This window comes from Seriola lalandi, unplaced genomic scaffold, assembly GCF_002814215.2.
Source record: "Seriola lalandi dorsalis isolate HSWRI2012SDOR001 ecotype SW California unplaced genomic scaffold, Sedor1 jcf7180002054349, whole genome shotgun sequence".
Taxonomy (NCBI): domain Eukaryota; kingdom Metazoa; phylum Chordata; class Actinopteri; order Carangiformes; family Carangidae; genus Seriola; species Seriola lalandi.
In genome coordinates this window covers 120728-148650 of record NW_019524902.1, presented here as the reverse complement: position 1 = coordinate 148650, position 27923 = coordinate 120728, and the positions used below count along the sequence as shown (strand labels likewise).

The 27923-nt window shown below is 42.0% G+C and overlaps 2 protein-coding genes across 2 annotated transcripts; one reads left to right on the top strand and one right to left on the bottom strand.

The window, feature by feature from the left end:
- Positions 1-163: 163 nt before the first annotated feature.
- fam131c (family with sequence similarity 131 member C) lies at positions 164-15838 on the bottom strand. The gene is made up of 6 exons (XM_023407847.2): positions 15514-15838; positions 14199-14263; positions 12682-12766; positions 3031-3273; positions 2660-2749; positions 164-1723 (listed from the first exon to the last, which is right to left on the bottom strand). Exons 1-6 carry the CDS (start codon positions 15542-15544, stop codon positions 1449-1451), a joined length of 789 nt encoding a protein of 262 aa, XP_023263615.1. The 5' UTR covers positions 15545-15838; the 3' UTR covers positions 164-1448.
- LOC147819036 (SUN domain-containing protein 2-like) lies at positions 5720-7605 on the top strand. The gene is made up of 8 exons (XM_087174410.1): positions 5720-5840; positions 5959-6071; positions 6252-6340; positions 6471-6606; positions 6758-6873; positions 6976-7149; positions 7249-7338; positions 7473-7605. Exons 1-8 carry the CDS (start codon positions 5752-5754, stop codon positions 7587-7589), a joined length of 924 nt encoding a protein of 307 aa, XP_087030536.1. The 5' UTR covers positions 5720-5751; the 3' UTR covers positions 7590-7605.
- Positions 15839-27923: the final 12085 nt, after the last annotated feature.

The window sequence follows — 27923 nt, the reverse complement described above, 5'->3', positions numbered from 1 at the left end:
CGTCCTCTGACCTTGATTGTTGGTTCATTGGAGAAATTTTAAAAGATCTTGTTTTCATTCATTTCATTTCTGTCGATTATAAAAAACATTGTACTCAAGTAATTGCTGAGATCTCTGTACGCTGTGACAACACGAGGGCAGACTCACAAGAATAAAAGCCAAGTTTTAAACTGGAATTAGTCTTGAAGGAAATCTTTCAGGAGACAATTTAATCGAAGACAATTTAAGTGTGTGCAGATCATTTTCTAAGGAAATTAAAAGTCTACTAAAAACATAATTGTGTGCAGTTGCTGGTTTCCTGTTGTTTCTAGACTCTTCAGTCAATATTGATTTTGATGAACCAATCATTTTGCTTCTATGCACCTACAGTATTTCTCTAATCCATAAACCTATAGACGAACCGAGACACAACACTACAATCACTTACAGCTCGTCGGAGGGAAACTGTCCAGTTCACTGTCAGACACTGAGGAAACTAATTACACCTCAAGTCAGTTGGGTTTTTGTTGTTATGACGGCTGCCATCGTTCCAGCCGTGCACAGCCTTTTGTTCTGTTTTATCCACATCCGTTGAACACCATTCACAGTCGCACTGAGATAACAACAGATAAACAGGCTCAGTGCGCCGCACAATGCAGCTCTGCTCTGTGTAAGCCGTGTGCTAAAAGAACACCATGACAGGTAACATTAACACCTCCAGTCTCCAACTACCCCTGACTCTCACACACAGTTCTGACATGCATGCAGAAATACACACCGACCACATGCGTTGCCGCCATGTTCTGTTTTTCATGCACTCATCTTTTCTCTGAACCGCTCCCCTCTCAGACAAGAGAGTGTGAATAATAGCTAATCACGGCTGGGACTCGGATAATTGGATGAACGCTTTTTCTTCATAACAGTCTCAGATGTGAGATCTCAAAGGAGACACAATTTCAATTTCTTTGGTGATATCTCCTCTGCAGGTTGGACTTCAGGTGATTTGTTCCATCACCAGATTCGTCTGTTCAAGTCCGTCCATGTGAAAGATAAAGGGATCAGAATAGAAGTGGACAGCGTTATACAGCACATATATTAAAACTGATGTTTTATAACAAGATATTTACACCAGCTTGACTGTTCACAGTTGAGTTCTACATATAATATGAAAGTGTTAAATGTACATTGAATAAAAAATTAAAATGTAACTGTGGAACTATTTACATTCACAAAAAGTACACGTCTCAACCGAGGAGAAAATACTATTTGGAGTCTTTGTACCCGACGACCAGGCTCTTAAACTCATCCACACGAAGCCATTTGAGGAGTTTTCTCCAGATATCTCACAGATGTCCGCGGTTATTTATTTTTTGTATCAGTCACAGCTGGTGGTTGAGACTCAAGTCCTCTCTGTGAGGCTCGTTTTAAGAGATTGCCATCAAGATTGCTGGCTTGTTTTGCCCTTAAACCTAGTTATAAAAAACATCATCCTCGGATAGCGAGCTGCTGTCTACGTGTCGGACAGCAGCCTCCGCAGTCACAGTGCTTCTGTCCTCTAAGGGACGATCTCTGTCCTGCTGATAGGTTGACGTTGGGGAAATGGAGTCAACCCGCGGCACAGGGACCAGGCTGGCCGCCCTGTTGTTGCCGCCATACGTCTGGGCGTGGATGCTGTACAGGTGCTGGGGGATGCCGACGCTTCCGCCGTCCAGCAGGAACTGAGACAGGAAGTGGCTCTGTGCTGCTGAGGAGGGATAATAACACAGTATCAGCTTCTTGAAGACACTGAAAAATGATTTGATCCACACAAAGGAAAACAGTGACACCTGGGGCCTCTCAGGTTGTAGAGGCAGATATATACTATGATGCATTGGTTAAAAAAAAAAAAAGAAGATCCCATTACTGTGAACCAGCTGCTGCTAGATTTATATTATTATTTATTTATCATTCAGTGTTTTTATTCATGATACAGGCCTTTGCTTGAGGACCCAGTACTCCAGTGGTTTCTGGTGCGGTGTGGAGCCTATTCTATTCTATTCAATTCAAGAAACTTTATTTGTCTCCAGAGGGCGTAGACATTAAAAAAAGATGTATATATGTATACACAGCACTGAGTTGTATATACTGAGCAGAGTAACAGCATGTTAACATGCTAGCATTAGCATACTAACATGCTATATGGGCCCAAATGTTGAATGTGGATATTTTAGACTCGTTAGTGATGCGTGATGAAAGTCAACAGGATTCTTCCTCTGGAGACCCTGAATGTTTGTACAGCACACAAGTGTCAAACAGACCGTCATCATAGGATTGCTAAAATCTGAGGCAAAATGGTGATGTCATTAAACTTGTTCACTCCTTTGATCCAAATAAACAAGCTAAATAAATGTTTGCCAGCAAACCTTCATCCACTTAAATGGGGCTGCTTAATTATTGGGGATCTGCTCTGTGACGCTTTGAGACATTATATTTGCATAATATTGTGACTCAGGAATTAATTCTGTAATCTGTTTTAATTTTTCTCCATCATCAACATAAAAGAAAAGGCTTCTGGGTAAAATAAGGACTTTGAGATTACAGTCAGTCAAACCCAGACAGAGGCGAATTCAGCAGAAAAGCTTTGGTTTTTTAATGATGTCACCTTGTTTATAGTTCACACAGAGCAGGTCACATGACCAACCTTGTAAACTGGTGGAGGGCTGCTCTAAGTTGTCGTTCATCGACCACACATCCATGGACGCCTCAGCGAGGGCGAACTGCTCCGCCACTCCTGTGAAACAAACGGCACACAAACAATTTCCTGGTGCTTTTCTTGGAAGTTGAAGCTGTTTTTCACCACGTGTACCACCATCACAAACAACGGGAAATCAAATAAGTGCACTACATTTGAGTCACTGTCATGAGAAGTCTTAAGGGCTATTGATTTCTGTAGACGCTCCCTCTGCACGGGCCAATTAAATAAAAACAATGCCTGGAGGGATTTGAGCATCACTTCATCTCCCCTCACCACATCTTGTTTTTCTTGGATTAAACTCAACGCGTCTGTCTCACCTGCAGCAAAGCGAGCCTCCTTGATCTCATCCGTCATTTGGGAGTAGAATTGTTCATCCTCTTGCAGCTCGGCTCCCATCCCCCCCCAGCCTCCTCCTTTACCGCAGGCCCCGCTCCAGCCGCCCCCACGTCCCCCGGCCTCGCCGCCTCCACCCCACCCCTTCCACTCAATCAGGTGAGCAACTCGCCCCTGGGCCATTGCTGTCGGCTTGGTGATATGCTCCTTTATCGTGGCCACCAGACCTAAATAAAAGGCAGGAAAAGGAGGGATATATTTTGATAAAGTGGATTAGATATAGAGACTAGACCAGACATACAGTGAGTGTGGTAGCAGAGGAAAGAGGGAGATAAATCCAGGAAAAGGTAAAGCATGAAATGGCGTACAGTAGAAAGGAAGAGAAGGGCAAAAAATGCCACAGCAAGAGACAGCAGGATACGGAAATGGAAAAAGGTGACACACTGAATCATGAGATGGTTATACTTCAGAGGAAATTCTGCTTTTTTAGCATAATTCAGTCTTTGGAAGCGAACATTTACTCTTGATTTGCACAACCTGAACCATGAAAAGAAGCATGTCTGCTGTTGCCTGCTGATATAGAGCTTCACAGAAAACAAATTGGAGGAGACTGAAAATGAGAGTGCAAAAGGACCCAAGGTGATTTTGGACAGAATTTCACATTTTCTACTTTATTACTGACAGCACTTCTGCAGCGCTGAACTTGACAGGACAGAGGAAACTCTCCAGAGGACACAGATTTAAACTTTTAGCTTCTGAAATAAAATGTTTTTAGACAGCTCTGATGGAGGTTAGTTTACTCTGCTTTACTCCAAAACAACCTGCACTGTTTGTGTTTAACAGAAGACATTTTAGATGTGTAGAAGAGTACAGAACATTTATTAATATTAGATCCTGAGCAATCCTTCTGGTGTATCTGGAGATTCTAATAATAAAAAATGACCCTGCTGTGCCTCAGGATTCACTGCAGGTATTTAATAAACTCAAAACAGATTGGTCAGTCATCTGCATGGTGCATGCTGACATTGTTTTACAATATTTTGTCATTTGTACAAGTATCAAAGAACCCTTCATGACAGGAGGAGAAACAAGCTGCAAATTCAGAAACGATGCAGATTCAAAAACACATATGAAAATACAAAAACAAACACAACAATGGAAACGCGCTGCAAATGAAAAAACGAGCTGCAGGAAGCCAAAACAAAGAGATTATCATCCTTAAAGTTTTTTAAGTTTTTACCGACTCCATCAGTGTCAAGTCCAAGGCTGAACTTCTTTCCCAGGCCGACCATGGAGCCCAGACTGGTCTGACTTTACCGAGATGGAGAGCTGCTTAACGGCTCCAGCTTCACTCTGAACTGGCTTTTCTTCTCCTCAATGTGTAAGTAACTTGATCCTTCATAATATTACATGTATGTTTTCATTAGTGACCGGCTACAGTAGCATGATAACGTTAGCTAACTTGTTGGCAAATGTTGCTATCGCTTGCTGGTGTACTGCTAGCTTTGTTGTCGAGCATATCATGGCAATTCTAGAGTGGGCCAATGATTGTTGCAGCTTGTTATTATATATTTTTTGTTGGCTCTTGTGTACACTTGGAAACTTTATTCAGTTGTTTGCTGACTGGGAACATGAAGTGTGTAAAGGACAGGGTTTTTTTTCATCACAGTGGTGGCAATGTGCTAAGTTTTGTGTATTAGATGTGTTTTGTTTTTTTTTCTACTTGTTTTATTTGTTTTATTTTATATTCTCATGCATTATTTTTTTTATGTTGTTTTGGTACATTTATGTGCCTCTTATATCATTTTTAAATTTACCTTAACAAATAATCTGACCCAGAATCATGAACCAGGATACATTTATAAACGTGAATGCGCGCGCACACGTTACGCGTGTGTGTAACGTTCGGCTTGTAGTTCCACGGTCTGACTCATGACGCGAATAGAACGTTGACGCAACAATCACATCTCGTGCGTTTTAGATTTCACTGCTTTAGAAACAAACTAACTCTCAACTGCTACAAACGACCAACGTGTTGATCCGCTGAGAAAGTAAGTAATTGTTTCTGTTAGAGATCTGAAGAAAACACATTCAGTCAGCAGAGTACCAAAACTTTGTATATGTAATGTAGTAATACTGCTGTCCCTGAAACAAAAAACAATGAAAAGCATTGAAGAATCATTTAAGTATGGTAATCTTAGATGTTTACTAAGCTCCTACTATTGTCTATAGAAACCCAAAATAATATTTGAGATAGGTGTAAGCTGAAAATATATAAAATAATAATTTAGTGTACTTTCAATTGGAAGGTGGCTGCTCCAAAGCCATAACCCCTAAATGTTAACTAATGAAAAGGACACAGAAATTTTTTTTTTTCATATTTTTACTTTGTTTTTAAAAAGATGATTTTAATTTTAATCAAGTAAAAAAACAACTTTATAATTATTCAGTTACTTATTCAGCGACTTATCTTTTCTGTGCCGAAATAAAAAGTGGACACTGCGATGAGTAAAACGGAAGATAAAGGTTATTTTCAGATCTGATGTCATAACATTGAATTGATCTTCATTAACCTTTGGGAGGGACTGAGGAAGAATCAAATCCTTACATATTAATGAGTCAGTTATGTGTGATATTATGTTTGAAAATTGACATTAGACAAAAAAAGAACAGCTCATATACTCATGTAAAACTGTTTCACAGTCATGTCACGAAAAAGCATCCGACTGGAAACCTCCAGATACTACAACAATAACGGAGAATCATCAGTTACCTACAGGGAGACGGTGTATCGGTAAGCCGGAGTGTCTGTGTATGTATTTGTGGTTGTCACTGTCTTGCTGTATCTGTCAGCTGTTCTTCCTCATACATCTCCACAGCTCTCACTCTTTTCTCATTTTCCTTACATCCAGGATTTTCCTAAGTCGTAAGGCTCTTGGCTGTTCTCAGCCCGAAGGAAGAGAGACCCCCGTCAACGGGAATGGCAACCGCCGCTTTGTCTTCCTTATACTCCCCCTGTGTTTAGGTAAGTGATCTCTCCTTCCTTAAATAGTTCAATCTTGTGCGGCTTGTGGGTTTTGTAGAGTTGTCTCTCTTTAGATTGCAACCCAGTGCATGGACACAAATTGTCAGAACAAGTTTTAGGTTGTGGAAAAGTAAATTTATGAGCCGTTGATCTCATGCTTTGTGTCTCTCCGATGATCAGGATTAGCATTCTTGACTCTTATGCTGAGCAGCAACTTTGTGGATGCAGGACTCTCCAAATCACCTGTCTCACCTCTTCTGAAGACCCTGGTATGACCCACAAAAGCAGCTCCAAAAAATACAATCAAGAGTCCAAAGATATTCTTATCTGCAGTGTCAAACGCACATTATCGTAGGCATGTCAATATCCAACGTTCAATTAAGTTCTTCTCATTTGCAGGACCCAGCTGCACAATGCGAAGAGATGGAGAGGCAGGTGCGAGAGCTGCAGAACGAGCTGCTGGGGTTAAAGACGCAGATGAACTACCTCCACCCAGTGGCAGACACTCTAGCCAACTTTGCTCTCGAGTCATTGGGTGAGACATCTAAAATCATCTTCATCATCTTCATCTGCCAGATTGTAATTCACACTTCACACTTCAAATTTCAAACTGTTTTCTCACTCTCTTTTCATGTGTCGTTGTCGTTGTTGTCGTTGTTGTTTGTTGTCGTTGTCGTTGTGTGCAGGAGCAAAAGTGTTTCCTCATCTGTCGTCAAAATCGTTCCAGACCAAAGAGACGTCCATGATGTTTTTTGGAATACCTTTAAAGCAGCAGCCCGTCCCCCCGCAGACTGTCCTTCAGGTGGGAACTACACGCACAGAGAAACACTGCTATGTGGTGGGACTGCATGATGTTATTATTTTTATACATGCAACACACTTGCTTTTCACTCTCTCTCCTCAGGGACACTCGCCTCTGCTTCCGGGTCGCTGCTGGGCATTTGCGGGCGGGCGGGGACATTTGTTCATCGCCCTCTCCCACCGAGTCACCATCAGCCATGTGACACTAGGTCACATCTCAAAGAACTTGTCACCAACTGGCACCGTTACCACCGCCCCGAGGGAGTTTTCAGTCTACGTAAGTTCACAAATGTTTCACCGTTAACACTGCAGACATCCGGTCACATGGAGAAGAACAAGGTGTTCAACTGGACGTCCGTCTCTTTCTTTCTATCAGGCCATGGAGAATCTGGGCGACGAGGAAACCAACCTAGGAACCTTTCTTTATGATCAGGACGGGGACCCTGTACAGACTTTCAAAATACCTGCGAGTATTACACCACGTTATCAAACACATTACGAGGGTTACGGTTTGCTTTCCTTGTTGTATTCACCATATCCCTGTCACTCATTTTTGACCATCACAACTGACTCTCTCTCCCCCCGTTTCTCTTCTCTCAGGATAACAAACGAGGCGTCTTCAACCACGTGAAGCTGCACGTCGAGAGCAACTGGGGCCACCCTGACCACTCCTGCCTGTACAGCTTCAAGGTCCATGGAAAACTGGCAGTGGACTGAAGAGCAAAGGACGACAACGAACAGCAACAACAGCAGCCCCTCTGTGACTCGTGTGTTTTGATGTTAAACAGAAAACATGTCGGTGTCCAGTAGAATCACTAATAAGTAAAAATCCAAATGCATGTTTTGATTTTTTTTAAATGCTCCTGCAAAACATTTGTCTGATTTTCCAGACATGATTATATCCCATGATACAAGACAGTTCATGATGTGTGCATGTGTCAGAAAGAAAATCCCTGAATACAGACAGTGAGTTATTAACATTTATGACAATAACCATGGAGGAGGTCATGAAAGGATGTACTGTGCATCAGTAAATACAGGAGGATATGTGGGCATATGAAAGCTGTAACAGGTGTGTTTGAAAATATTGTTTTTCTTTTAGCAATAGAAAAATGTCTCTTTAAACAGGATGTTTACCTTTACAAAAATAAAATTTGGCACATTTAAACACATTTAACAACTACTACTAACAATAGTGGCCCTTTCATCCTCAGTTCATGCGTTGTCACAGGTTAGATTATCAAAATTAGAAAAACAACAGCTTCAATCCCTGAGGAAGGACGTCAGCATTAGTGACGGTTTCCTCCTAAAGAGACAATATGACAAACCACAATACAGACAAAGTAAACTACTACTACACTTTACAGCAAACAGCAAAAGGTAAAATGCAAGTACATGGCATGAAATGCTAAATGAATCAGAACAAATATAATTGCATAAAGTAAATATGATTAAACACTGTTGGGGGGGGGGTTTGAAAATAGGAAGAGAATCAATATTACGGATGTTTTGTGGAAGTGAGGTCCAGAGTCGAGGGGCAACATGGTGGTCAGACTGGCAGGAGGTGCAGTGAGATTAGTGGGAGAGGAAGATTGAGAGTACAGGTGAACAGACTGGGTGTAGATCAGAGAGATATGGAGATGTGAGGTTGTGATGTGACTTAAAAGTGAGAAGCAGAATCTTGAAATCAATAATGTGTTTAACAGGAAGCGAGTGCAGCTGCTGGAGGACAGGAATGAAACGCTCTCTTTAATAAATTATGTCAATGTCAAAAATGTCAATTTAAGAACGCAACACAAGCCCAATCATGACTTATATACCCAGAGTCACTCAAATCATAAATGCATTAAATTGAATGGAGGTATCTGCAAAGATACAAAATAAATTGCATATTGCTTATAAAATAAAACATAGCTTCATATTCAACGATCGACTGCTGCAGAACCCAGAAATTAGCATTTTAACACCGTTGCTATCTCTACAGTAATATGATATTCATAACCCACAGAATCACTGGGCCCTCCCTGCCATCATTGTCTTTAATCACAAGAGACGAGGGTAGAAAGGTCTTGGGAAATGAAGAGTTGAAATGAAAGTGACCGCAAACCTAGGTCACACCGCAGAACAGGAAAATTAAATGATGTAAAAAGGGCAAAAAAAGGAAAAGGTTGAAAAGTCAAAAGGTGGAAAGACAGAATGAGGAATAAAGGCTAACGTAAGAAATTAGCTATGAGGAAGAAAAGGGCAAAAAAATGTCAAGACGGAGGAAGTGAGGAGGACGGAGGAGAAAAACAAGGAACAGAGGAAGGAAGGAAGAATATTAGAGTGAGAAAAGGATGCAGAGGAAGGGAGCTGCGGAAGTTGGCCGCCTGGACTAATTGAAACTGAGAAGAACCTCATGACGTGTTATTTTCATTTGAGCTCAACAGCCTGTGTTTTGTTACGAACTGTAACACCTACTGCTTTTCACACTGCGACAACTCTGTTATGAGTCTCTGTTCTGGCTGCTTGTTGATGGCGAGGAGGCTGCGTCGCATCTATTTAGGTTGTGCAAACGCAGCGGGAAAATCCCATTTGTTTTTCCAAGATGTGCGTATTTTGGGTTTACTGTCCACGTCGCTGTGTGAAAAGGAGCAAATCACATTCAGGTGGCGTTAACACCCCGTGTGATAGTAATGTGTTTAAAGTGAGTGCAGTGGGCAGCAGCAAGATATCTGGAAGCTAACAAACAGCATTTAAGGCACTGCCAAGCTCCTGAGGAGGCTGATGCACACTGTGTTGTTCAGGACATTTTGTTTGCCAAAATGTCAGATTTGTGTTGTCTGTGTTTGCATAGTTGGATGGTAGCATAACGTTTAACCTGCTTTAACTCTATGCATCCTCAAAGGAATATCTGTGCACCATTCGTGGCTGAAGAACTTCATCTTGCCGACCATATTAAGTCTCCTTTTAGCTCTTTAGTTGGTCTCTGTGAACTCCTGAGGGAAATATAAGCTATATTAGCTTCCTGTTGTGCCACAAAATGAGTGAGACTGAACCAAAAGTAAATGTACGGTGGCCCTGGGAGCTCAACGCACTGCAACTTAAAGAAAAAAAAAAACAAAAAAAACACACACAAACAAATTCAGAAAAACATCTTCATCAATTTAACAACACGTGCTACAAATACTCACAACACAACAGAAGTGTTTCCAGGGGGACACTAAAAAGTGATGGACCCGGTGTGGACGCACTGACTTTTGAAGTTCAAAGCATTGAACAACAGCCAGGTTCATCACTCTTTAGTGTCCCCTGGAAACACTTCCATTATGAGGTTCAAACAGATCTGCCTTCCTGTGTAACGTCACAACGACGGGGCTCAACTACACGGATGGTTAAGGGGAATAATGAATTAATAATACTGTAGTTATGTTCTGTTCTCTTGGACTTTTGCTGGTGTTCATACACCTTCATATGCCAATATGCAGACTATACTGTAGAGGCATGTATATGTAACATAAGCTTTTATTGAACTAGGACTCTCTGTCATACGGCCAATGTTTACAGTTATTTACTTGACTAGTGATGTCATTCTCCCATGTTGTTGTTGTTACTGTCATTATAATATCACGGGATTGGTTTTGCACTGATGTTGTTTGTGTCATTGTCATTTTCCTGATGTGTACAGATGTGTTTTTGTGTGCTTTTAACGTCTAGACTATGTGCCATTTAAATTGACCCCTGGGAACAAATAAAGTTTATTGAATTGAATTGACTGAATTGAACTGAACTGAACTGAACTGAGTTGAATTTAATTTAATTGAACCGGTTTTGGTAGGGGTGAGTGTAGAGCTCTCTGTGTGGAGAATTGCAGTTGTGACACCAATCTGTCACAAATACAATTAAAACGTGTAAAAATTAATGGCTGTGATGTAATTATTTGGTATCGATCCTCATCAGAAGTCTGATTGAAACAGAAACCAGCAGGTGGAAAATATCTGGTGTGGTTGTGGATGAAGTCAAGGGGGAGGGGACGAGCTTGTCAACACATCGTCTCACTTTCTCCGGTTACTGTAAGAAATCATCGGGTTTCTCAGACTTGTTTATCTCGTTGCCACGGCGACGAGGGAGTTACGAGTTTAATGAAACGACCAGAGCCAGTCAACTTGTAAAAACAGACAGATATATTGCACTGTATGAAGCGTGGCTCCCTGCTGGGGGGGGGGGGGGGGGGGGGTTGATTCGCACGTGACCATTCGACAAAGTTACACACGTCATTGTTACTGTAACCATGACAACAAAGATCGTCTAATGTTGAGGAAGTACTTATTTTAACCCAAATCAGCATCTTTTCCTAAACCTAAACAAACCCTGACCGTTATTATATAATATTTCCCTTTAACATCTCTCGTATATAGTTTGGTTTTGTGCTTTTTTTTTCTTCTTCTTTTTTTTTTTTTTTTACCATTTTTGTTTGTATTTTTTTATTGTATGTATTGTCCATATTTAATGTATCTTAATTGAAAAGTTATGATTGTTTGCTCCATTTTCAATGTTTAATAGTTTTAATAAGATGCAATGGAAAATGGTTTGAATAATAAAGCATTTGAAACATGAAAAAAATGGCGAATAATAGTAAAAAAAATAGAAATTGTACATGGGGAATAAAATAATCAAATTGCCATGATATGTAATGGGCACCTTCATGCTCCCTATGAACCTCACACAGGATATCTGTGTCTGAATCTCCGTGAGATTTACTCTGCACATTCACACTCTCTAACTACCACAAACCCATTTGATTTATGACCATTGTTGTTTCCCTGTCACGTCACCTCTTCCTCAGGACAAGCTTTGCATGTTAATCCCACTATTCAGCTGTAGGAATAAAACTGTCATCACCCCATTTCTCCTTCGTTTGGTCCAATAACGATTTCATTTGTGAAATCTAATGAACATTTCAGTTTCTTGGAGCCGCTACAATCACATCAGCCCGATTCATCTGCCAAACATCATTTTTCAAAAGAATAAATTCAGCAACGAGTGCGTGATGTTCTTTTTTTTAAATAATGATCCAATTTGTATAATAATATTTGAATTTGCATACTTCAATCTGATTTGAGCTGTTAGGTTGTCAGCTGCACTTTGTGATTGACCACAGAACTTTTCCTCTTCAGTGTCAGTGACGAGTGATTAAGTCTGATTAAACATTAAAAAGCTTTTTCATTTATTTATTTATTTATTTTACTGGAGTGATTTTGTCACTCCTGGAGCAGGTGTCAGCCGCTCAGCCGTCCGCCTGGGTGTCTGCATTTATCAAACACATTCATGAGGCTTTCATCATTACGCTGTCGGGGTAATAAAGGACCTTTCATCGGGGAAAAGTTCAGCAAGGCATAACACATTAACTCAGATAATTAACCTCCCGCAGACAGGGAGAAGCGGCCATGATGAGGCAGACAGACACAGGAAGGGAAAAGGGGATAAAAAAATTTAAAAAGAGGAGGAAGTCGGAGTCAAAGATAGAGGAGGAAATGTATTTCTGTTATAGCATATGTATGTATGTATGTGTGAGTGAGTGAGTGAGTGAGTGAGTGAGTGAGTGAGTGAGTGAGTGAGTGAGTGAGTGAGTGAGTGAGTGAGTGAGAGAGAGAGAATAAGTGAAAAGGGAAATCACATTTCTAACCTCCTGTGGTTACTAATTCAAATCCCCAGCTTGTTTTTCTCCCAGTCTCGTATGTTTGATTCATAATGCAACACAACATGAACTAAATCGGTGTGCGTGTGTGTGTGTGTGTGTGTGTGTGTGTGTGTGTGTGTCCAGTCTCACCCATCAAAGACGAGGTGGCGAGCTCGCCAATGTCGTAGAGGCTGGTTTTATCTGGCACGTTGCCGTTGGAGGGATTCTGGCCGTCCTGCACAGGAGAAGGAGGACAATACAAGACGTCTGATATGAGAAGGAAGAGAAAACGCTTGTATTTCCACTGGAAACTGAGAAAATAACATTTTCTATGGGTTTCAGGCCATAAAGAGATTTACTCAATCTCAGAGAAGAGCAGTTTTGAACCATATAAATCACCAGAGACACAGACAGTAACATATGCAGACATCCTCTTATGTGCTACGCCTCGAATTTCTCAAAATTTCCAACTTTTTCTTTTCTAAGGAAAATGGTGTCTGAACGAGCTGCGATTAAAAAGGAAGATATTTTAAACTGCAGCCCGTGTGGTTTGTTCACACCCGAGTGGCTGCAGTCATTGTGGACGGAGAGGAGCGGCTCTTCAGATGGACCTCTGGGTTTAGTATTCTGGGCCTGAGAGAGAAGGAGCTTCTCTGAAGACGCTACAAGTGAAATGGGATTGCTGGTAAGTGCACGGTTACACATGAGTGCATGGTGCGCGGCTCTTATACAAACTGATGGAGACGAGTTCTACAGACAATACAGTTCTGAGTAAAAGTCACCTGAGCGTTAAATGACCAAAGTGGGAAAAGCCGAGCAAGTAAATGCTGGTTCTGTTTTTCACATCAGCAGATGCTTCATCGCCAAATGTGTGGTCACTGAAAAACCAAGGACGACTTTTGAATTCCTTGGTTCCTTCGTTAGTTTCCATCTTTTCTTTTTTTTTATTTTAACAAACAGAATTAATTATTCTTTGACATAGTTGTTATTCAGTGTACATGAATCCGTAAAAGCATTATTAAATCGTCATTACAGAACATTGTTTGGCAGGTTTAATGTGCGTTTTCATTTGAAATGCTATAAAAAAATTAACTCGTATTGGCAAATAAAAAGTTTATAAAATGATTCTCTCTCTTTGCATAGAAGCAATGTTTTCATTTATTTATTTCGATTTATTCACCCTGTAAGTTACCTCCCAATCTGTTATTACTACTATTGTGATTGTTAATATTATCATCAAAAATTATGATTATTATAATGATGATAATGATGATGCCATTATCTATGGGTATTACTATTTCTATTGACACTACATCAACAGTATATACAGCTGTTCCTGGTCTGTCCACTGTAATATTAACCATTTGTGTGAAAGTTTCTCTTAATTGCTGCATTTTGTGAGGTCACACTGACCTTGACCTTTGACCTTTGACCACCAAAGTCTCATCAGTTCATCCTTGAGTCAAAATGAACGTTTCTGCCGAATTTGAAGAAGTTCCTTCAAGATATCGTCACTGAGCATCCCCATCACTCTGAATAATCCACCGAACACACACTCAACTGTTTGTATAGGGACTACTTTTTGCTACAAAAGTAGTTCCAGTGATTCTTGTGAATGGACACCGTAACAGCCGATACATGTGGGGAGGGGTCGAGCTTTCGCTCACCTTGACAGTGGATGGCCGACCCTCCTCAGTCTGGTCCTGCAGCACCGTCATGGGGAAGTGGAGCTCTGCAGGGAATCACCCAAACGTATTGTGGTTAGATTCATGCTCTACAGTGTGTGTGTGCGTGTGTGCGTGTGTGTTTTATAGGCACGTGTCATGGTCTTTAAAGACAAAACCCAAGGGTCAAGCGAGGCTAATAGATAATAGAGAAGAGACGAGAGCCTTGAATCCTCTTGGCGTATTTATCCTCACCCTGACCCACACTGAGTGTTTGCTCTGTAATTGATGGTGATGAGGTTCATATGAAAGACAGGAGGAAATGAAGTGTGTGTGTGGGGGTCAGTGTGATGGAGAATTAACATCATTAGAAAGGTCAGTCACACACACACACACACACACACAAGAATACAAACACGCTTGGGGTATCCCTAGAGAGGTCTTGTCAAGACAATTGGCTGTCACTATGGAAACGCTACAGCAACAGGAGGCAAGTGATACCGTTCAATTTACTTTAAATCACGGTCACCAGCAAACACACACACACCGGCCTCATCAGATGTTATTAACATGTCAGGAAACATTATCATGATTCCCGAACCAATCCTCTGTCCTTGTGGGGTTAAATCCCACCATCACACACACACACACACACACACATACACACACACACACACACACACACACACACACAGCTGCTTTCCTCCCAGCTTGAAAGTGCAAAAGGAGCCGCTTCCTGAACAAAAGCAGGACTTTATTTCAGAGTCAGGCTGAAAAATAATGTGCGAGGACGTGACATGATGTTAAATGTCATGTCCTCACACAATAACAAGTGGGTTGTTGTTTGGAAGTTGTCACGGAGAAGCTACTTCACCCTAAATCAGCGGTTTTTTATTTTATTGGATCCTTTGTTTTGACAGCACGGATCAGAGGAGCTGCAACAAACAACGACCTTATTTTCACATAAACCCGGTGACAGAGCAAATATGAGAGAGAGAAAATAGAAACCCAGTTCACATCCTCAAGTCACGACAAGTTAGAGATGAGCTTCAGATGGAGCCGTCACATCCTAAAGCCTCTGTTGTTCATCCAGTGATCCTCGCCGCCACCCCCCCACCCCCATCAACCTTCAGCCCCCGAGTCCTGTTTGTACAGCAATCTGCACGGATTCACTCCTACAAGTTTTCCAATGAAGCTGTATCAGTTTCACAGATTATTCCTGTGATGGATGCAAGCACGTGCGCACACGCACGCACGCACACACACACACACACACACACACACACACACACACGAACAGGTGCGCTCAAACACTGACCTTTGTGACCTTTGCAGAGGCAGGCACCCATGGTGTCGGGATGGCCGGGCGGTTATCTGTTCACCATGGTGGCTCGAAGAGGAGGAGGAGGAGGAGGAGGAGGAGGAGGAGCGGGAGGTCGAGAGGATGAAGAAGAAAGAGCAGAACAAGCAGCAGTTGTGGCAGAAGAAGAAGAAGAAGAAGTGTTAGTCAGCAGAGGAGCGGAGAGAAGTGAGGAAGAGAGGGAGGGGGGAAAGTAAGAGAGTGGACGCCAGATGAGCTTTAGGCTGGATGACTTCTCTGTATGGGAGGAGAGAGGTGAGAGGGAGACACAATTTGGGGAGGGGGGGGAGGGAGAGAGAGAGAGGGAGAGAGAGAGAGAGGAAATGGGGAGAACACATGAATGTCTGCTGACGATATTGAGGCCCCTCCCCTCTGTTTCCTCTATTCTCCTCCCACTTTATTCTTCCTCTCACTGTGAATGGAGATCCATCTATCCATCATTTATCTGATGTTTCTGCTCCATAAACTCTGAGCTGAAATGTGTATTTCTACTTTTAATCAATCAGACATTTACACCTGACAACACACACACTCACACCTTTACATGCACATCATTAGGTGTCTCCTGTGACCTCGTTAGCTCTGTCTCTCTCTCTCTCTCTCTCTCTCTCTCACACACACACACACACACACACACACACACACACACACACACACACACACAATATTAATTTCGTTTCGTCTCAGATTCCTCTCGGTGTCAAATACTGGGGATAATATAACCGGGACATTGCTGACATCACTCGTGTCACCTCGCCTTCCATCGTAGGGTGGTGGTGGGGGGTTCCTGTTGCCATGGCAACCAAGCCACAATCTTCTCGCAGAGAAACTAGAAATTATTTTAGAAACAGGGGAGGACGGTGCTGAGTTGGTAAAACATTTAGACGCTCAAAGAAAGCTGTGCTCAGTGAGGAAGAGATGTTTATATTCCCCTTAAAAGAACCTGTTTGTGCCAAGTTCACATTTAACCTCAGCTCAGCGCTGAGAATATGAATAAAACGCATTGAATAGTGGGTTATTACCGTTTCCATTTTACACACGTCCAGATGGTAAACTGTGAATAAGCCCTCAGTAGTAATCTAGGATTCAATATTTTGCTCAAGTGCACTTCACCGTGTGGACAGACGGGAGGAGCCGGGGATCGAATCACGCAGCCTGAGCAAAGCAGCAGGTTCAGTCTTTGCAGCAGTTTTATTTCACTCAAAAAAAAAAAGAAAAAAAGATAAAGATAAAATACTGATAAAAAGGAGACATCATCATTATCATCATCATCATCATCATCACCATCATCATCATCATCACCCAGGTCACCACCTCCTCACCTGCTGCCCTCTGGAGGGAGACACACGTCCTTAAAAACAAGGTTTTATCCAAGTGCCACTAGAGACTAAGCTGCTGAATATCAAGCTATAATAAGAACAAATCCACATCCTGTAAACCTCCTCAAGGAACTCTCAAACATAGTCCTAGAGCGCCGTGGAGAAACAAGGATCCTCTATAGATCCCTCGGGCTCCTTTTAAAAAAAGGAACCTTTGGAAGAAGATGAAAAACAGAAACCCAGCTGCCTGAATCTCGGAGAACCCTGAAGTAACCCTGGGACCTCTTGTGGGACCGCTGGAACACCCTCGGGGGACTACTACAAGACGCTCAGTGACCCCTGTACCACCCCGAAACCGCCCCCACAAAGAAACCCACGGGAAAGCTCAAGGAACTCTGAAAACCCCTCTGGGATCTTTTCAAAGACTTATTTTATAGTAACACATTGGATATGTTGTTCTATTTACTGCTTTTAGGCTATTTATCGTTTTACTTACTGTAACTGTCCCAGGCCTTTTGATATGTTTCCTCTGACGTTTTCACTCCATCTGGTCGGTCTGTTGAGACCAAATGTATGGACCGGGAAGCTACAAATGAATTGCCCATGGGGGGTAAATAAAGTTGAACTGAACTGCTCATGACAGAGGAGAGGGAAGACGTGGGAGCAGCCTGACCTCTTGTGGTGAGAAGGCGGAAGTGCAGCAGCGCCGTTATCCTCATGTAATAACCTCCTCCATGTGTTCTGTGTCAGAGAAACGTCTGTAAATGATCCAAACTAAACAAAACTGGAGCGTCTGTGATGTTACACAAAAACTGCTTCCTCCAATAACTCAGCACAGAAGAAGAAAGTCTTTCTTATCTCCCACTAAGGGCTCAGGGTGGGGGGGTGGGGGTGGGGTTCCTGTCTCTCACCTTGCATGATGCAGAAAAGTCGATTCTTGGCTGCTGTCCTTCCTCTGTTTAGATTTTACATCAAACAAAGTGAATCTTGAATTTGATTAGATGAGAATGTGTTTAACACGCACACGCGCACACAAAGCCACAGACATCCAGCAACAGTCTTTTCTGCGGTGGCTGGAGGCGAAGAGGGAGTTGGACTCCTCTCAGTTCTGGATGATTCTCAAATATAACCACGTATATACACATTTCACACATCAAACAGGGTTGTTATTTTATTCTGTCACGTTATGATGGGATACAAGTGTGATTCTCTAATTGCAAACTGAGTAATGATTCGGCCTCTGGGTGGGGAAATTTAATTCAGCTTTATTTGCAGCTTGTGTTGATGTGGGAACTTCCCGTCTTGATACAATTGAAAAATTATGAAAATAAAAATTCTTGGAGGTATATTTTAAACCTTTAACAATGTCAAGCTGACAGACCACCATGCTTTTCTTTTTTTATGGACCCTTTGCTTCACATGCACAAACGCACACACGCATCCACATTTCACACTTCAGAGCTGCCCAGTAAAACTCCGCCAGTGTCGGGCCGACGGCAGCGGAGCGAAAAAAACAAAAACACCCGAAAAAACAACCAGGAGTCAAAAAGGCTTTATGTGAAAACTCAGCGTGGTTTGGCTGCAGTGGTTCAGTCTGAGGTCGTACAATCGCATGCAATAACAAAATCAGCCGCGACGAGGCTCTGATGAAAACTCGTTTGGCGAGTGGGATAATTCTTGCTAAAATAAAATGGGAAACAGAGAGAGAGTTTTGAGTTTCTGCTGCCTCTGGTTTATATTCACGTCATAATTGTGATACTGTAATTTAAGTTTACTGCAATTACTATATTCAAGTTTCTTCAAATGAGTCAAATTGTGATGTAAAAAGCTCCATTTGCTCTGATTGCATCGGTTGAATTCAGACTCTGTCCCAGACAGATTCTTTACTTGGATCACATGACTGTCCCTGAACCCGATAGGACGAAGGTCTGAGCGGTTCCAGACCTTTTGGGTTTTCACAGCACGGCGTTTTCTGTCGTTTCATAACAGAAGAACAGGTGTGATTGATGACATTAAAAAAAACCGGCCGCATTCCATTTCGGTGAGCTGGTTCCTGGTCCCCCCCCCCCCGGTGCTGGTGCGCGCTCCCTCGCTGTCATGGTCTACTGGTTCACTTTGATGGGAGTGAGTCATCATTAATGAAATGTATTTTATTATCTGCACTCTTCCTGCTGTGACATGTCAGAGATGTTTCCTGTGAGAGAAAAGAAAGAGTTATCTTGTCGACCTGGACGATCAAGTTTGATCATGTAACTTGATTCTTGATTCTGACTAATTCAATTTATAGAACTTGTTTTTAAGAATTGGACACATTTACGACAATTTATGAACCGTGAACAAATACTTAATAATACTTATAAATATTATAATACTCATCAGTTTTCAAAGTAAAATAGTTCACTGGTGTTAATTAAGGATACAGGAAGTATTCAGTAGTGGATACACGTCACAATAATTTGCTTATATGATTTGAATTATTATTATTTAATGATTATATTAAATTAAATTATATATTTTTTTCTTTTTTTGGCCAAGAGGAGGCAGCAGAAACAAAAGCGGTCAACAATATCATCATCATCATCATCAGGTGTTAAGTTTGTGTGGGGGCGATGTTAGCAAGAGGTTGCTTTTTTTAACTCAGTAGTTTCCTGCTGTGACCAAAAACAACGCTACGAGATCTTTCACATTGTGTATAAAAATAACAATCATCGCTGCTTTAGAGAAATAGTTCAGCTCTGTGGGAGAAACCTGCTTATTTGCATTTCTTTGAAAGGCGAGAGGATGGATACTGTGCGTGTACAGAGCTGGTCGTACTGCAGAGAGTAGAACTACTGCATCTGGTGCACGATCACAGCTGAGCCGACGAGGTGAAGGAGATGCCGACACTCAAACTTCAATAGTCTCGATATTAAATCAGGCGCAAACAGCGAACGCGTTTCAGTTATGGCCATCATCAGCGTAGGAAACAGACAGTATATATATATTATATATATATCTATAAGCAGCTGAGGTTGGAACATGATGAGCTTGATGAGGTGCATCTGTGAATGAACCACCGGAGGGCGAGCGGCTACATGACATCAGCAACACAACAACAACAAACAGCTAAATTAGACGTTCACATATAAACCACCACTGTCTCAACAGGAAGCACAACACACACACACACACACACACACGTTTCACATTTCATACAGAGAAAAGACATTCCTGGAGAACGTCCATGCATAAGGATCTCGCCAAACACAGGGAGGCGATTAGCCTAGCTTAGCATAAAGAGAGAAGTTCTTCCATCTCTGGTTACAGCGCTGGTTTCTCCATGCGGTCACTGAACGCAAAGTTCGCAAGAAGTTTCTCTGCAGGCGCAGTGTTACTAAACCTAACAACACCACCGTGACACGAAACCAGGAAGTCACTAGCAGCTAAAGCACATAACACCATTTAAAAATGATAATTTATACATTTTTGTTGTGTAAGTATTTAAAAAACAAGAACTCATTGGTTACAGTTTGCTTCAGACGCATTTGTAAAACTTCAAACTGTCCCTCAACGCTGAAGGTTGCCTCTTCTGCTGAGGTGGGATCATTTCTCATTTCTTCATGTTTCATTCATTGTTTACTTTCTCTGATCCACATTTCCTAACGTCCCGCGAATAAAAACACACGCCATTAATATAAAGCTGAAAGCGTTTGGCCGCAGCGCTCTCTTGGACCGCACCGTGCTCGTCTTGATCTTATCTTCAACCTGCAGGACTCGGTTCGCCTTTCACTGTTTGTGTTCTCTGGAATCATTACAACATCTACACTTGGGCTCTCACATGTCATTCACAAGTCAGCAGAGAAAAGCCTGTGTGGAGGCTCCTTGTTCTCCACTGGCGTTCACTTCTTTTTTCATTTTTGGAGCGCTTGGAGACGCACACGCCAAACACAACACGGAGACTGCTGGGAAACACCTCAACAAACCTCGTCCAACATGACTAACCATATGAGACTTTTGTGAGGAAGTGTGAGGGACTTTCTGCGGCTCGCCTGCACACGTGGACGCTAACGGGAAGTCTCGGTTCCATTTCTCTCAAAACGTCCTTATGTATTGTGTCTTATGGCCTCATTCTATCAGAACTCCCACTGTGAGCGGCACAATGAAACCATAATATTAGCTCTACAGTCACATGATGGACTGAGCATGTTGAAAACCACTGTCTGCAGATTGACCACCCTCCCCTCCCTTTCCTGCCACTTCTCATCTCTCTTTTTTTTGTGTGTGTGTGCTTTGCCACAGAAGCACCAAAATAGCACCTCGGAGCTTTGAGGGAAAACATATTTTGATGACACCAACCTTCACGGCTGCTTCACTCTGCAAAAAAAAAATAGGATGTGAAAATGGGGGAGGGCGTTTGCTGGCTAATGGCTCTGCTTACTTGGCCTGCAGCGAAGTTGGCAAGGTCTCTGAAGGCTACACCAACAGGAAATTGCCTTAATCCAGAGCTGGGCTGAAGTAATTCACTCCCTTCTTTATTTAAGGCTCTGCCAGAGTCTTCAGCGGACCACCTCGGCCGTCCTGGAAGAGAGGAGCAGGAGTGGGAGGCCTCGGGGCCCGACTCAAACCTCCCCTCCATGTGCTCCCTAATTGGTTTAATGACGGTAATTATCTGCTGGGGTGCATGTTGCGCAGGGGACGATTAATGGCCTCTAAAACATATGCAGACAGGCGGAAATGAAGAGGGGGGGGTGAGGGGTGGGGGGCTGAGACAAAGAATAGCTCTGCAGAAAAAAAAACCAAAAAGAGCCATGAAGTTGCAGAGAGAGAAGCATCCTGCTGGGTAAGAGAAAAGAATAATGACACAGCGCTTTAGTGTTTGTTTCTTTTTTCTTTCCGTCATAATATTGCATTAATGTCTGAGGCTTGGTTCTTTTGAAGAAAAAAAACAAAAAAAACATTTAATCAGATGTAATGACACACATATGGAGCTTTACAGGACATACCACCCATACAGTTAAGAGGTAAAAGTCTAAAGATGCATCTAGAAGAAACCACCACACTGGCTGAGAGCTGGCTGGCTCATGTTGCAGTACCACAGACGTCCTCTAGGTGCTGCCTGCAAAACATCAGAAGATCTGACTGTTGTCAGTCCATTTGAAAAATACAGGAAGTGATTAAACTTGAAACTACCTAACTTTTTATTCAATCACTGATTACTCTGCTGATTAAAATGTGCATCTGGATTTGTAATTGGAAATTTTGTCCAACTCAAAATTAAAAACCAAATTTCTTTTCTTTTTATACTGCATTTTGGCATCTCGAAAAACATAACTGGGGTCAGAGACCTTGACTTGGAGAAACTCACTCACGGCTTTACATCCTCCGGAGTCGATAACTGCATCGCTCTCCTCACTGGTTCACCAAATAAAACCATTAGACAGATACAACTTATCCAGATGCTGCTGCTAAAGACAGCACGTGACTCCAGCTCTCAGGTCTTTGCAGCGGCCTCCAGTCAGTAGAGTTCAGTTCAAAGTTTTACTTCTTGTCTTTAAGTCACTAAATGTTCGATGTATAGGAGCCTAATAAGATCTGCAGGAGCTGGTGAGTTAGTGAAGCCCAGAGGTAAAACAGCTGGAACCAGATCAGATCTGCCCGAACTGCAACTGGTTTTAAAATGAAGAAAAACTTTATTTAGAACATTATCTGTTTTATAATCTGGGGTTTTATACAATTTTAATAGTTTTTTTTAAATTCTACTTTTATTTCTGTTCATCACATTGATATGTATGATAAGGTGCTGTACAAATAAATCTGCCTTGCCCTGTTAAATGTAAGTCAAAGCAGGAAGTATACTGTACCTATTAATAGATGAAACCATCCGTAGTTTTGCATCACACACACTTATTTCATCCTGCCTCACACTGCCGCTCTCACAGCTCTGTTTACACTGTCCACAGTAACCTGACCCATATATGTTGCAGAATCTGTTTGTTTTCCTGCTGCTCTTCTCATACCTGCGCTCCTATAATAGCCGTATGTTTACGTTTGCGCTCATCTGTGTTTACCTGTGTCATCTGAGTTCAGCTGTATTTGTATCTTCCTGTACGTCTGTGTTGAGAGATTCTGACCTGAGGCAGATTCCTTCTATGCATCAACACACTCGGCCAGTTTTTGACTCTGATGTTGTGGGAATATGTTTTTTTTTTTTTTATCTTAGCCAATCGGGGGGGGGGGGGGGGGGGGGGGGGTCCTCCCCTTTAATCAGATGTGGATTTTCTGGCTCCGGTGGCAACAACAACGACACCGAGCAGTAAACTCAGATATACACCCCAGCAGGGACCAGAACAGCCACGTCTTTGAGAAGTTTAAAATCCGCCCTCGTGGACGAACTCTCTCCGACAGAAGAGATAAAATAACAGCTTCCATATTTGAGTGTTTGATCTTTGTTCCGCATCTTTTTCTGGCAGATAATTCATGTTTATTTCCGGTATCAGTTCATCAGCCATTTGCCTGTAAATCTAATATTTTCGTAGAAGAAACCCAGAGAATGTAAATAAGCTGGAACCAGAGAAAAACGAAATGACTCAATCACCAATGTAGTCGTCTGTTGATCGACTTATTGATTAACTGACTTGAATCGTTGCAGCTCTAGTTGTTATTTCTGTTTCTCCTGAGCTAATTAACCCTCGACATCCCTCATGTTCACACTAACAGAGCTGGTTTCAGTTACTGTGCACCTCAAACTGGAGTCTGACATTTCCCTCGGAGGCTTTATTATTTCATGTATTTTATGATTATTGTAAATGTTTTTGTTAATTCTTAGTTTCTTGTGTTGTGCAGCTCTATCATCTTCTGATTAAATAGATTATATACAAGGTTGGTGCATCTTTCCAAACTGAACGATTTAAGAACTTCTGTGATTTACAGTTTACAAAATCTTTGTCAGAAAATTTCCATCATTTCTTTAAGAAGACAGATGATTGGTTAAAAAGGGCTTTACATGTTAAAGCTGCCTGTATCTGCTGTAGTTGTTCCTGTAACCAGTTTACTATTATTTTGTCCTGTTGTCTCGTTATTTAATTTCTGTGTTGCTAATTCCTGCAAAAACAGCACATACATTTTGTATAACTGAATAAAGGTTATACAAAAATAAAATTATACTGTTTTTCCATATGTGCAAACTTCAAAAGACCAAAACTGAAATATGAACCATGCAACCTTTTTCATGCTGCAGCCTTCAGTCCGGTCGCCTCAGTTTTGGACCAGAGCTTTTAAACAAACAGTTTTGTAGAAAGTTTTAGGTTCGACGAGGCAAAAACAACAGGTGCAGATGTTTTCTTTCAAAACTGAGTTTGATGATTCTCTCCTTGAAAAAAAAACTGCAGCAGCCTGAAAATCTGCCTCGTAACAGCCGCACTGAGACGTGCACGGCCTCTTGTAAAAGACGGCTCTGTGGGAATCTTTATGTGCTGAGTGACATCAGCAGTGTCATCAGCAGAAATATGGAGTGAATTAGGCCGGCGGTGCAGGATATACAGAGAGTCTGCAGAGAGACGAGGCTTATGTCAACAGCAGCTTGTGTTCCTGCTCTCCACTCCCCCTCATGTCGTCTCACACCGACATCAAACACAGCTCGGCTGCACACTTTGGGAAACGTAAGGCCCTGGTAATAATTATTTGCTCCTCGCCGTCTTATTAAATAAATTCATTACAGCATTTACAGCCAACAGCTTAGCTTGTTGGTACATGGATTAAACCTGGAGAGGAGCTCCAGCTGCATTCAGAAAATAGGAAAATTGAGGGGCTTGTAGAGGAAGAATAATCTGCACGAGCCCTGGAGAGCTGGTGAGAGAAACAGCAGCGGAAAGACGCAGGAAGACCAATATAGACAGAAATTGGAGGATGTGTTTTCTGGTCAGGAACCCGTTGCTAAAATTAGCGAGGATGTAAATTCCTCAGCGCTGCCGGTTTTCAAATCCGCGCATGACACTGAGAGCTGCCAGGAGGACATAAAAAAAAAATTAAAAAAGAAAAAAGAAAAGAAATGGAAGGGCGGCGGTCTATAGGGAGAGGTCATACATGAACAGAGCCATGGTAATGTTTTTCTTCTTCCTTATTTCTTTTTAAACTGACCTTCGGCCTCAGAACAAAGACATCTAACAAGCCACAAGAAGGAGGGGAGAAGCTCTGGAAGCCACGGCCCCCACGCACAACGGTCCACGGGGGGAGGCTCGGACGCCAAGCCTTCAACACAATCACCACACATGCTATTGTGGCGTGCAGTAAAGCCCTGGTATGGCTCAAATCTCAAGCTAACCCCCCCCCCCCACCACCAGGCCTCACTCTCCCCCCTGCTCCTTCTCCATCCCTCCATGCATCCCTGTCATTTACAGTCCTAATGACAAGACACAAACTTCCACACATTCAACCCCCACAGAGCGAGGATAATCACATTACAGCCGACGACATGAGCCTGCAGCTCCTCCGGCAGTCGCTGAGGACGCACTCAGACGTGGATTTGCATAAATCCAAACAGTACAATCAGCAGCTGAACGCTGCGGCTCTGCTCCTCTTTTTCCACCGCGGATGAAAGAGAGAGAGCAAAATAACCACCGCGCCGTGAGGGAACGGATGGATGGGGATGGAAAACAGTGCAAGACTTTCTCGGTTTACAGTCGCCACACAAAGCCGGGACTATTTCGAGGCGTCCCATTGGTTTAACAGAGGCAAGAACACACAGCCAGCTGGAAGTCAAGGACAAAGACTCATGAGGGAGTTGGTGGCAGATCCAAGTTCCCATGCTCTGTTTGCGTTGGGCTTTCTCGTACTACTTCTCTGTTGACCCACAGATTAATTCAATACCCAAATATTTGACATTCCCCCCTTTTTCTACTGTGTGGCTCTTATCTGAGGAATGCATTTAAGGCTTTGTCTCTTGCATCAATCAACCAAAGCTGATAATTTCCAAAATAGAAGGCGCCAGGGACTTCCTCGCCACCGCAAGGTCAGAGAGAGAAAGCGATAAGGCGAAGTGGATCAGTCAAGGTGAAACTCAGAGAGAGAGAGAGAGAGAGAGAGATTAGTTTCTCTGGCTGATACAGTTACGTTTTATTAACATTTTCATCCTCAGCAGGTGCGAGTTATGAAAGCTGAGAATGTAACTGATGCTAACACAACATCTGACGCTGACATTTACCCGCTCCCGCTGCTACACCAAGACCTTCCTCCTGTAAAAACCCAACCCAGAGGTAACCTGAGCCAAAACCAGAAAAACTCCTCGCCATTTTCAAATCCTTTTTTTTGTTGTTGTTGCAGAGTGAAGCAGCTGTGAAAGTTTGTGTCATCAACATATGTTTTCCTCAAAACTTAGAGCTGCCATTAAGTGTTTCCAGGGGACACTAAAATGTGTCGAACCCGGCTGGGACGCGTAAATTACAATCAAAGATCCTCTATAACAAAAGATGACGGATTACAAGCAGCGGCAACTGTAAGACACGGTGTTCACTTCCTGTTTTCTAAGTGGGCGTGGTCATGATTGCTTCTTTATGTCAAAAACATAACAACACAAAACAACACGAGAGCTGCTAGCTTAATATATGATCAACCCAGAACAAGATCAATCCAATAATATTGTTTTTTCCCTCCAAAACAGGTCAATAAAAATAACAATAATAATATAATTACGCAAAGAAACACAAGTTTTGTTTCAGTTTTAACTTTTAATTCATGTTAAAATTCAAGTGACAAAAGAACCTCCAGTGGCCGGAGTGATTACGACGAAAGGCCGCCGTTTGTTTTCCGTGTCGAACTGACTTTGTTTCGTAGCTACGTTTATTAATGTTACCATGACGACAGATGTTCTTAAACTTAACAAGGTAATTATTTTAACCCAAACTGTGATCTTTAGATGAACCTTAAACAAAGTTGTTATGGTGCCTGAACCAAACCAAACCAAACCAAACTTTCACCACAGAGGTCAGAGGTCGGAGCTGGTTATTTAATACCAGTGATTTTTTAACAGTTTGGGAGATCATTGGGAGTTCGTTTTGGAAACATTCAAAATGGTTGTTTGGTTTAGAGGACATGTTAGTCGTCCTTGGGTTGGCTCTAGGGTTACCACTTCCAATTTATAATTTCATAGTTTCAAATAAAACCTCATTAGTTTCCTTCTACTGCTTTTCTGTTTTCTTCCTGGTTACGTTCAATCCTGTGTCCGTAAACGTATAAAAACAGGTACAACAGAGACAAATTTAACTTGTTAACTAACCTGGCAACTGGTACACGCCGACGTCTTACCCGGGTGGTTAGAGCGCATACCAAACTTGGTGGGAGAATGAAGCCAAAATAAAATGTCCGACCTGCATGTGTCTTATTGTTTTCTAGATGTTTACTGAGTAACTGCAGAATAAATTGTCATGTTTTCTGACGCAGGGTAAATAAACACTCAGGTCCGATTCTAACAATTTATTTATTTATTGTTTGGTAGACGCATGGGTCAGGTGTTTTACAGGGAGGGGGCGGGGCCGTTCACCTGACGCACGAGCGTTGAGTTAGGACTCCGTCGTGTCAAAGTATTTCTTACGTGAAACTAAGAAAGGAGCGTGTTCGCTAAAAGTAACTGAAATTGAAATTGTTCGTGAAGCACAACTTACCTCTGACTATTCTTCCTCTCCGGGGCGTTCGTGCTAAAGAGTTCCCCGAGGGCTAAAGCACCTGTTAATAGTTCCGGGCGGGCGTTATCAATTGAGAAAATGGGCAGGTATGTATTTGTATCGTGTAAGTGTATGTATAAGTATATTTATAAATATGTGGCTGTGTAAATATTTGTATATGTGTATATATATATATATATATATATGTGTGTATATTTCTTTGTAGTGATTTTTATGTAAATATGAGTTTTGGTAATTGGTAAAGATAAATATCGACACCCTCTTAAAATAATGGCCTAAGTCATTTTTTCAGGTTTTTCAGGAAACACAAAAAACTCAACAAAAGAGTCACACTTTTGACATAGGCCATTATACAACCGGGGGTAGAATTGCATGTTCCCCTCAACTGAGGATT